This window comes from Tigriopus californicus, chromosome 8 (assembly GCF_007210705.1).
Source record: "Tigriopus californicus strain San Diego chromosome 8, Tcal_SD_v2.1, whole genome shotgun sequence".
Classification (NCBI taxonomy): Eukaryota; Metazoa; Arthropoda; class Copepoda; order Harpacticoida; family Harpacticidae; genus Tigriopus; species Tigriopus californicus.
Window position 1 is genome coordinate 1,148,973 of NC_081447.1, and position 11,428 is coordinate 1,160,400.

Consider the following 11,428-nt stretch of genomic DNA (forward strand, 5'->3'; position numbering starts at 1 on the left):
TCTGACTACCTTGCTTTAGCTTGCCATATATGTACGTACATGTACGTCCATGCTTACTACATGCACCATACTATCTAGATATCTAGATGTACATAGTCAGGGAATAAGTGGGTGCGTAGGAAACTTTTGATGAGTCAGAGAGAAGGAAGGACCACTAAAGAGGCCCATTCACTCCCGGAACCATGATTGCTCCATTCCACATGGCAATTCTCTCATTCTCTCCTTGTGCTGTACCTACATGTAATGTACATGAATGTATGCTCCTGCTCCATGGTTGAATACGAGATCCTCGAGACGGCGACTTGAATGTATGCACTGAAGGTTCGAGTGTCGTCTGAGCAATTCAATTGTAGTACCGTATGCATTCGCGAAAAATCGTGACTCGCCAGTCACTTCCTAGCTTGACTCCATCCAAGTGCTTACCCTTCGGAATCAGTTGAACCTCTTCCCAAAATAGCAATATCGACCGTCCATGGACCAGCGTTTTTTGCCTTGAAATTTGACATTGCCAAGGATGTGAAAACGGAAAATGTCTTCAAGATGAGCGGATCCATCCCTTGTACGATAAGGCTTAAGTTATCCGGGCTTGATGTACGATACTGATCGAGCTTTTTCTTACTTCCGCCCCTCATTCGTTACGCCATGCGCTTAACAGAGCTGAGCGAACTCACAACTCATGAAGCTTAAGCTTCATTGCCCGTCGTGTCTTTGGGTGGATGATTCTGAAAACAATTCTGGAAACAATGCATCTTGAATTGCACTTCTGAAAAGCTACTCAGACCCTATTTCTGCTAGTAACTATGCAGGTGGAGTTCATGGTGGCGTTGTTGTTATGATTCCTGTTTGGAACCCTAAAGCCCTTTCACAACCGACTTCCTTGCTGGGAATTCGCGAGTGAATAGATAACTGCACGAGGGTCTTTCATTTGGTTCAGCGGAAGTACAAAGATAAGCACGGATGTAATAATCTTCTACACGGCCGAGACTATTGAACAGAGTCATTCTAGATCTTATCTTTGGCGAGCGATTTCTTTTATTTCTGCCTCTCGTAAGAGCATAATTATAGATTTTGTCACCAAGTGCCCGAAAATTAGTTCACACAACGCTTTCTGACCAAGAAATCATAAAACTATTTCGCCATGGGAATTCGCCTTGGACACAATTGAGAACGAGATAGTAGGTGAAGACAAAGAGCTTAGAAACTAGCACTTCCAAGCGCTTCTTGTGTGACTTGAATGTCGTTTGTGTATCCAAAACATCCAGGAAAACTTGGTCACGAAAATCTTGATTGATCTTCGTCTTCCTTGAGATTTGGAACTGGGGGAAGAAGAATGTGCTTGTTTTGAGATGGTGTGTCAATCAGTCATCGAGTGAGCGAAACCAGTCAATGATTTGCTAATAGTAGGGGAAAACTTGACAGAGTAATGCCATTTTTCGTACTTTGAACTTGCTCTTGACCATATGGTTTCTCCTCCAGTGGTAATCATTATTTCATATTGATGACACACTGAGAATAAGTTTCATGCACACGACAGATTGCATTTCCACCTTGTTGACTTTTTATGTTTAACTAGAATCCCCTCGTTATTGCCAACTCATCTTTGTTGTTCCCAACAGTTTTCAAAGACCTTGAGTCTTCTACGTTGTAAATTTGGTACGTTCCTCAAAGAGTTGAAATCTGATAGGAGGCAGTAAAAAAAAGTATTCCTCCAAATTTATGAGGCGAACCGTTGTAATGTCCTCTACAAGGGATTATTATTTGGCCAAAATAGCAGGCATATTTTCTGGGCATCTGGACTGGGTCAACATTGGCGGATGCTTTGTAGTTCGTACACCGAGAACGTTATAAACAACAACAAAACCGTCTTCGCATGATCTGCTAGTAAACCTGTTCAACATCAGCCAAGTTTTGTATCAGAGGGTAAGATTGGCTGATCGGTAGGTTTAACGGTATCTTCCACGTTGATTTCTCCCCAGAAGAACATGCCTTGACACTTGTTTGCTTCAGATTTATTTGGCTGAGTTGTGGGTCAATAAGCAATTTTATGACCGTATTACGATCCTTTTTCCGTCTGTTTCCAAGTTAACAACCACCAACTTCAATCCACGAGAGGTTGGTGTCCAGGATAGCCAACATATTTTGGATAGTCTACCTCTTCCGGCTGAACTTTGATTGCGTCATGCCGACCACTTGGTTTTGAATTATTTATTCAGACCAGTAATCACATTTAAACGACATTTTCCACCTTGTGGGAGCTTGAAAGAGGGCTTTTCTCTTCACCCACGGCATCATCTTACTTGAACTTTGAGGATCGCTCACTGCGATACAATGACCATTATTTTTCTTGAAAAAATGAGAACTTCAAAAACAGGACTTTGAGGGACAAATGTAGACCACAACTATTGTCATCTTGTGCTTAGTTAGCAACCTGCTTGTCCACTTAAGGATTCTTTTTGTTCACTAGAAGATAGTTCCCAACATTCTTTATCCTATGTAGTAGTGTTCAACCCTGACGAGCGTTCCTCAAGTACTACGAGTGCTACGAATACACGTACTTCCATTGTAACGGAGCCAATTACCATTTGGCTGCATTGCGCTATGAAAATGAACACCATTTACGTCGAGAAGCGGATATTCATTTCCTTAGCAACAACCGGAACCCTTCCCAATGACTCTGAATCTGATTAGGTTTGTTGTTCAAAAGGAGCAAGATGACATTTAAACATTGTTTCTCTGCGATGGCCAACGAAATGAAGCAGATCCCTTCTTGGTACGGTCGTCGAGGTTCAATCTCAATATCAATCTGATTCAAGGCCACTGTTTCTGACGGAAAGAAAGTAAGTCACGAAACGCTATCCAAGGACACGCCAGACCACGGAGTGAACTGTTTTGTGCGATGCACACTTGCTCACTATTCTCACACACCTTGCACCACATGTCCAATCCGGGAAAAAAGCCAAGCCTATGAATGTCAAAGACAATGACCACGATTGGCGGCGAGTGAGCTGTGGAATATTTATTTGGAAACCAACCATTGCATGCACTAATGTGCGTTTTGAGTTGTGTGTCAGACCATTACCATACGCACACTCAGTGTATAATTGGACTTTTTTGTTGCCAAATTGCCAGGACCTCCGGAGGGGATAATAGGTTGGGTTTCTGAAGATTTCAGTAGTCCCTCGTTTAGAGCGAGTCTCATTGAGACCGGATTGCTTTGTTTCAGCCAAGGATATGTTTCTAGGCTCACAACTTCATGATGAGTGTTCGGGGTTTCTGGGACGATTTATTGTTGAATTTGATACTTGATGAGTGTTCGGGGTTTCTGGGACGATTTATTGTTGAATTTGATACTTTGGTCAGATTCTGAACGAAGAAGCGAGGAAGGAGGAAAACAAGGACAAATTACGGACCGTGGACCAGGGACATCGTGTTATCAAATAGGTCCCTTTAGTCTTTGTTATCAACCCATAAATGAGTCGAGAGCTGATAGAATTAGGGAAGAGCCTCGTTGTTCTCGAACGCCACTTTTTATCACAGGGTGTTGGTTTTATTTCAGACCAGTGAGGGCGATAAGAACAAATTTTTGGCGTATGGGGAGCAACCGTCCATTTAACAAAGTTCTGCGCCCAGGCCGAAAAAAATGAAGAGCAACACGTGGTCGACCTGGAATGACGTGGCTCTGCACTGAAAAAAAGATAATTACCCGTCCCAATGCAACAAAGTCAATAGCTTTTAACAGGCTATCTGGCTAATAATGTATGGACAATATAGAAGTACGTACTTCGGAAGTACGTACATGGCCAGATCGAGAACGATGAAAACATCCACATGTGTATTTGGCAACATCTTTAGTACTCCGAATTGCGTGTGCATTTAGCCGTACTAGGAAGAGTATGCTAGGAATTTTGCCTTTGAAACTTTGATTTTATTGCTCTTTAATTTTGATTATCTGCACCCTGATACACACCACATGATTTATTTCTCCGACCAAATGGAAAAAGAGTTTTGTGAAATATTCCGTGTTAGTTTCAATTAGCTAATGTTCTGTTTTTGGGAACTTCCTTCCCTCTGCTTCTTGTTTTTGATGGGATTGATAAGAATCATCATATTGGCAACTGGTTTGTCTTCCTTAAATCAAAGAATATGTATCTCAAGTTAGGCAACCAAGTGCAACAATAAACAATATTATTCGAGTACCCTGAGAGGATGAATTCATTAGTATTGCGAGGTTAATGCTTGTTTTTAGAACTACATTTGGTAAAGGCTTTTCCTTCTTAGAATTTGGTTTCCAATAACTTTATGAACCTTAAAGTATCGTGTTAGATGTCGTTTTCGTCACTTATCTGGTTTTTTCTTGGCGGAAGTGTACTGCGTTAAACTCACAAAACCTTTACCTGTAAAACTCTTATATTCTGCTATTCTTCTACCTCTAATGTAGATAGGTGCCTTAGAAAAGACTATTCAGAACCTGCAAATTCTTTTTGCAGCTTCGTTCGTGTGCAAATCTGCCGAGCTTCAGAGAATTGTTTTCGGCAAAAGTTTTCACGTTCTATCACGAATCCGTTAGGCTAACAATGCGGAACAAAAGGCTCCTCTTAATGACCTTAACCTTCTTGAAGGCAAACAACGCGTTTGCATGCCTAGAAAAATAACCACGTGACTGCTCTCTCCAACATTGAGACAAGGACATTTCCAAACAAGAAAATCAAAACCACTGACCACAATTCCCGTAACTGGTTTTCCCATGACAAGGGTCGCAAAGACAAAGAAAGTTCCGTCCAGAAAAGGAACAACTCAGAGGAACTTCAATTTCTTTCTTTGAAGGTATCAATTAGGTCTTTGTCTCAACCTTTGTCTTTGTGGATTTCGGAGGTAGTCGTGAATCGGTGCTGTACATGAATTGACGAGATTCCGAGGTTCCTCTAACAACGCTTGCGGCAAGTAAGTCTTCGAAACATTGTCTTTCAGACTATTTATTCATGCACTTGATTAGACCAATGATTAGGTAATGGATAAACCGTAGTCACGCTTTTAGCTCGAATGTTGACAATATCGAGAAAACAATCCTCAAGCCTTTTTAGCGAGAGCGAGGAACCAGCCGTTCCTCTTAATATAATTATTTTAATGGATCACGAAATCTGGTTACAGTGTTCCACTCCATCAGGGTTCCCATGGTCTCCGACTAAGAATGCATATTTCATGATCTCGGAGTTTTGCCTTGCTAGATAAAGGTTGAGGATGATGTGTGTGTTTAGTTCCAAAGGCTCCATTGTTTCTTTAGTGCCCTGATTGGCAGGAAGTAAGGAAGGAAGGGAGAAATTGAGGAAAAGTTTCCAAGGGGAACGAGGATAAATCAGATAAGCTCCATAGAGCTAAGACAAGAAATAATGTACGTGATCCCATCAAGCGAAGGATTGTCCAATCTAATCAAACGAAAACATATCACAGCTTTACTTTGGAGGAACGTTAGTAATGCACCCAAGCTATTTTTACATTTCTTGTAATATAACCAATTCTAACGTTATCCTTTTGAGGCAATTGTAACTCATGGTTGGCTTTTGAATTGTACATACATACACATTGAAAAGAATAGATGACACAATCCATAGTTGAACAGCGGCGCCGACCTATTCATCAAATATTGAAGGCCAAGGAGTGAGGGAAATCGAAACCAGGGCGTTGATCAAACGCCCTTGGCCACCTTGGCATTAAGAATGAATGTGACAAGGGAGCACTCGAATATTACACTTCATCAAAGATCCGAGAAATAAAAGTCTTTCTGTCTACTTATGCCCTTGATCTTTCTAATTTCCCCACCCGTAGATCAAGCCAAGCCTAATGCTAACTCAAATACTCCAGGGGCCCGTCAATAAACGGGCCTGTTTCATTGACGCCAACAAGTCATTCCAAATTTCAACCATACTCAATCACAATTGTTATGATTTACGTATTTGTAATTTGTTTGCTTAGTCAGTAATAGAGGGACAGGTCAAGTGACAGAGCACCTCAGGAGAACTTCTGGAGCTTGCGCGTACTGCATTTCTAGCAATGGTCGAATAAGCTTCATGTTTACCCAATAGTTTGGGCCTTCGGTCCTAACGATCATTTCTGAAAGGCAAGAAAGACAGGCACGGAAAGAAATAAGGCCCATGGTTGTTTGGAGTAGATTACAGGACCGATGGTGGTTGGCGTTCAGTCGTGAATCAGGACTTCTTTGGCACGAAAAGGTCTCGTTCGTCTTCTTGTTGACGCTAAAGCTTTGCACCTACACAAACAGATTAGACAACTTCTTGAGGGATGGACTTCCGATCACTGAGGCGAGACGTGATGATCACAACTACGACTTATTTTTTTAAATGAAAAGAAATTCTATATGAGGTTTCCCAATAACTAATCGAAATTTTAACTGACGATCTTTGCCTGTGGCTTTAGATTGCACAAATACTAACTGTTTGTTTATTGGCTTCTTTCATTTTTTATAAAAGATCCACAAAATAAGTGTCAAGCAGTTAAATGGAAAAAGCATGTTATTCATAGTAGATGAGTTTGCAGAAGGTACTAAAAATGCAAACGCAGTATCTTCCAAAGTTGTGTAATAGAATGGATTTGACTGCAATTAATTGGGTAAGTTCTGGGCAAGAAAGAAGAAGAGTACTAATAGGGCAAGGAAATTGCAAGACTATGTATGGGGGATGATGCAACTAGCTTTAGTCATTTTTGGAACAATGGGTACACTTTATGATTGTTTTAATTGTGATGCAGTGAGTTAAGATGTGCGTCAAAAGGTTTATAGCTCACTAACTATTGAGCTTTATCATTTGGGTCCATCATAAGCAGAAGAGTTAGGTTCTAGGACATTCCTCTATGAAGAAGGGTGGTCTATCATTATAAGAGAACTAAAGGATTTGGAGTTGGTATGCTTAGATTGGAGGGTCAGGTGGAAGACCTGACAGTATAGGGATTTCCAGGACTGAAGAACAATGGAACATTTAACAATCAGTTAATTAGTTTTTTACTGCGCGCATCAAATATTTGACAAGAGGCATTGTTGCATGTTGGTTGTTATCCTTGGTTCTTTGAGATTCTTCAGTTATTGCTCTCTTGTAACTTGACTCAGGCAAAGGTTGTTTCACTACAATAGCTTAACTGCAGCACTCGTATGTCCAAAATTTGATGGTTGTATTCAGTTTTGAAGGTTTTCTTGCACAAAAGTTATGTAAGTAGCAGGACTGGTATGAAACTTGGCTGACGCAATCTTTTGAATGTTTGCCTCCCTCTGATGCAAATTTGTTAGCAATTTTATCATTCAAAAGTATTTAAACCCTCCTATTGGAACTGTTCGAGGTTAATTCTAAGTACCCTTCCACCATGGTGAAAGAGCACAACATGGAGCTGGGGGGTCAGGCTGTTGGCATGATTCAAGCCGGAATGACCCAGAGGGCCTTCTCTGAGAGTCTGAAGATCCCTATGCGAACAGTGGAGAACTGGTGGAAGCAAGCAAAGGCTGGCAAATTACTGCAAAACCAACCTGGCTGTGGAAGGTAGCCAATGATCTCCAGTGTTGCAAAACTCCTCATTGCCAAATCTCTAACAAAGCAACAGTAATCTACACAAAAGCTGGCACAAAGGCTGACTGCAAAAGGATACCTGGTGTCTAAGTCCTCTGTCCACATATATTTGCGTGAAACACTCAAAGCTGAACCATACAAACCCCAATTGGAACCAAAGCTAATCAAGGCAAATCAAATAGCATGGCTTTAATTCTACAAGGGGAAGAACTGGACTGTGGAGGACTGGAGGAGGGTCCTGTTCAGCAACCATAGTCTGTTTGAGCTTTTTCATCCTCCAAATTGCCAGACAGATTGTGTTTGGGCCAATAACATCAAAGACGTCCCAATAAAACTGACTGTCAAGTTTCCATTGAAAATTCAAGTTTGGGCCGTTATCACCCATTGGGCAGTTTCTGAAATTCATTTTATTCACAAAAAACAGTCTGTGACTGCAGAGTATTGTGGTGATAGAATCCAAGAGTCCAAGTCATTATTGCCAGCTTTGTCAGGGACTTGCAAAAGTGGTTCCATTCTTGAACAAAAATTGTTGCAAGGCCGCCATATTGGGAAATAAATCACAGTTTGTACTTCGAAGTATGGCTGATTCATTTGATAGCTGTGATGAGTTTTAAAACCACCATCAATTCAAGGACATATTGTATAATTAACTATTTGCTTACTTTTGAGCAATGCTTGAGTTGTTCTTCAAATTTTTCTTCAAGAATTGTTCAAGTTGAACAACATCACCCTTTTAAATCAAGCCTAAGATCCCAGAAGCTGTTTTTATGCACCAAAGAAATTCAAGTTTAACATTTTGCTAGTTACTGGCGAGAAGTTTTGGGTTGTTATTTTAGATACCTAAGAGAGCTTTGGTGCATTAAGAACAAATTTTGATCAGATTTGGGCCTGAAAATGATGATCTTTCAAACGGAAATAACCAGACATTCAAAATTGACAAAAACTTCCCGAAATTTCAACACACTTTAAAGAAAATTCATTGCCTTTAATTGTGCGTGTGCTAATCAAAGCTATTGTAATTTTCACCCCATTTTTTATTACTTTCTCCTTCTTTTTTAAAACCAGATTGGTGCTACTAATTGCTACCTATAACAAAAGGTAAGACATTATTTGGAACAATTGGCAAGTGGGACCCTAGACTTATTGCTACAAAAGCAACTGTCATGTGCCAAGGCTGATGTTTGATGGTTCTTATGTGAAAACCAACCCCAGGTCAGTTTAGAACAAAAGCCCTCATTACCCTGTAGTCCATCCCTTTTCCACTTGTTCGCTGCCATGCAGAGTACCCAACTCGTGGTGACGTTGTGCAACTTTCGAGGTACACTTAACCGCGACGGAACTCGAGGATAGTCGGAAAGGAGTGGTGGATTTCCCGTTGCTGTCCAAATGTGTGGATGGAGCGACCGCTCTTCGCTCGCCTTGAACTTCCTTGGGAGTGGGACTCTCTGGTCTCCAAGACCCACGTACATACTACTACGTACACGTGTGTTGGAGGGTTGGTGGGTCCCGTTCCTTCTTCATTTATTCGTTCCTCTGCTCGATCTCTTAACTCAGTGGGGCCTCTCCTCGAATCTTGGCTCAGTACTCACCAAGTCACTCAAGCATGCACGGAGAATAGGAGTCTCAAGGGCTCAGGAACTCTCGCTCTCACTGGAGTTTTTATCCGTGTCTAATGGACCTGGGACACATTGACATTGATTTCGAATCCTGGCTCTTCGGTGATCAATGCTCGTCGGTTGTGTTCCACCATCGTAGAGGAGAAGAGTGCCAAATCAACCAACATACACAACAAAAGCAAATTCCATGAACTCGATTGAATGACGAGAGGCTCGTGACGAAGTGTCGGGTGCTCTGGGCTCTGTGATTTACAACCTCTCAACTTTCAAGTTTGGAGGTAAATGAAAGAATCATTCCTCTTTGAAGATCTGTTCTCTTCGAGATATAGTAATTACATAGTCGACGGTTTTATTGAACATCATTGTCGACCGAGAAGTTCGTCTTTTCGTCTGCTGACTGCTCCCCTTGGGATTGAATATTGGAAAAGGATCATCACTGAAATAAAAAAGGCCAGAGCCAACTCGGAATTGGAATAGTGGCTATTTCGGACTTTGGTCTGTTCTGTGTTAGTTGAAATGATTACCTTTGACACAAAACGCCATCTTTCACTGTGTTAGGAGGGTTGAAAACCTTTCTTCGTGTACCGATCAGTTACATGTCTGATAGAGCCACATGCTGTTCAATGTGCATTAAAAGGATAACGCAACAATATGAGGCGAAATATGATCAGCATTGACAAAAGAACATGATTTTCGAAACAGCACTCACCATAATGAAGTGAACCTGCTGTGGTCGTGTATTTGCTACAGAACTTGATAACGGCCCACACAATCGGTTCTTCCCCCCCCACCCCCAACCCCCAACCCATTCCCTTTTTTTTTTAATCAGAAGGCTTCACTTCCATATTTTGAGAATGAAAGTTTTTTTTTCCCACAATTTTTCTAGTGTTCAAAGCCGCCGTGGAAGGATTACGGTACCGGACACGTCCCATTTCCCTCCAGCTTGGCTCGAGTTGGAACGGGGATCATCATTTGAAGCATCATTCCCCTTCCAATAAGGTCAGGGAGAAACAAATCTCCGCCAGATCAGATCTTGATTCTGACTCGTCAGATCAAGCCAGTGGTTCTCTGATGAGGAGCACGTCCACTAGTGATAACGGGGACCACCATCCTCGGTCGTCCTCTCACAATGCACAACCACCCGAGAACATTGATCCCGAGGATGAGGATGGGGTGGATCGGGCCTATATCGGGCGGCACATCTCGCCCTCAGCCCCATCACCTCCAGACGAGAAAGAACGGCATGCGTCGAACGGAATTCATCCGGACATTCCTCAATGTTGTCGGGATCGTGAGCGAACCCGTCTGGCCCTCCAATCTGAGCGAGATGCTCTCAGAGGAGCCTTGCGGACAGCCGAAAGTGGATTGTCGGCCAAGGACAAAGAGATGAGCGTGAAATTAGATGCGTTGCACGGGAAACATCAGAATTCTTTGGCCGAAATGAAAAGCATTCTTTTGGCCCAACGGCAAGTGGGAGCCCAATGGAAGGAGGAGATGACAATCCTCACCAAACGCTTCGAAGTCAAGGTCAAAGAGTTGCAAAGCGAGAACAAAGAGCTCAAGATGGAACTGGAACGCTTGCGAGAGGTGTTTAAAGTGAAAGAGGTCGAGGCTGATGAGGCCCGAGAGCTAAATGGCATTTACTCGGCCAAGCTTACCAAGATGGAACGGAAATTCAAGAAGCTCAAAGACGAGGATGAGGAGTCGTATATGGAAATGACCTTCTAGTTAGGGAACGAACCGATCTTTGGGCGTTGCCACTCCTCAAGTCTACCAAATTCAGCACGAAACCCATCTGATGTTACTTTGCCAGACGATAAAGCCGAGATATGCTTTCAAACTGCATGCAGAGATGACGTTATTCGCATTTTCAACATCACAGCCCTCGACCTTCATTTTGCAAAATAGAGCCTCTTTTTGCTTTTCCACTACACCAAATATTGCATCGATCTCTAGTTTTATAATCTCCTGATGGGCAAAAAAGAACAGCCACCGAAACAACTGCCACTCAAAACCTAGGAAAGTGTTCAGTCATATCAAATCAGCCATTGAGGGCCTTGCAAATATACAACACTTTTGTGTTTTTAAATATGAGATATGTGCTTTAGATATGATATAACCTGATTTCTTGCGTTAACCCTTGTCCTNTGTATGTATGGCTTTCAATTCCAACTTTTGGAAACCGAAATAAAGCGCCCAGCTTCTGGTTGAGTTTTGTGACTGCTGAATGGCTTAATTTGTTCC

The 11,428-nt window shown here is 42.0% G+C and overlaps 1 protein-coding gene across 2 annotated transcripts; it reads left to right on the plus strand.

The window, feature by feature from the left end:
* Positions 1 to 4,528: 4,528 nt before the first annotated feature.
* On the plus strand, positions 4,529 to 11,278 carry LOC131884888 (uncharacterized). Of its 2 annotated transcripts, none has more exons than XM_059232782.1 (2): positions 4,529 to 4,941; positions 10,071 to 11,278. In XM_059232782.1, coding segments are annotated over exons 1-2 (843 nt in total). In that variant the 5' UTR covers positions 4,529 to 4,940; the 3' UTR covers positions 10,913 to 11,278. The 2 variants fall into 2 exon arrangements, with proteins under 2 accessions (XP_059088765.1, XP_059088766.1); XM_059232783.1 differs by lacking the exon at positions 4,529 to 4,941 and adding an exon at positions 9,067 to 9,462.
* The last annotated feature ends 150 nt before the right edge of the window (positions 11,279 to 11,428 follow it).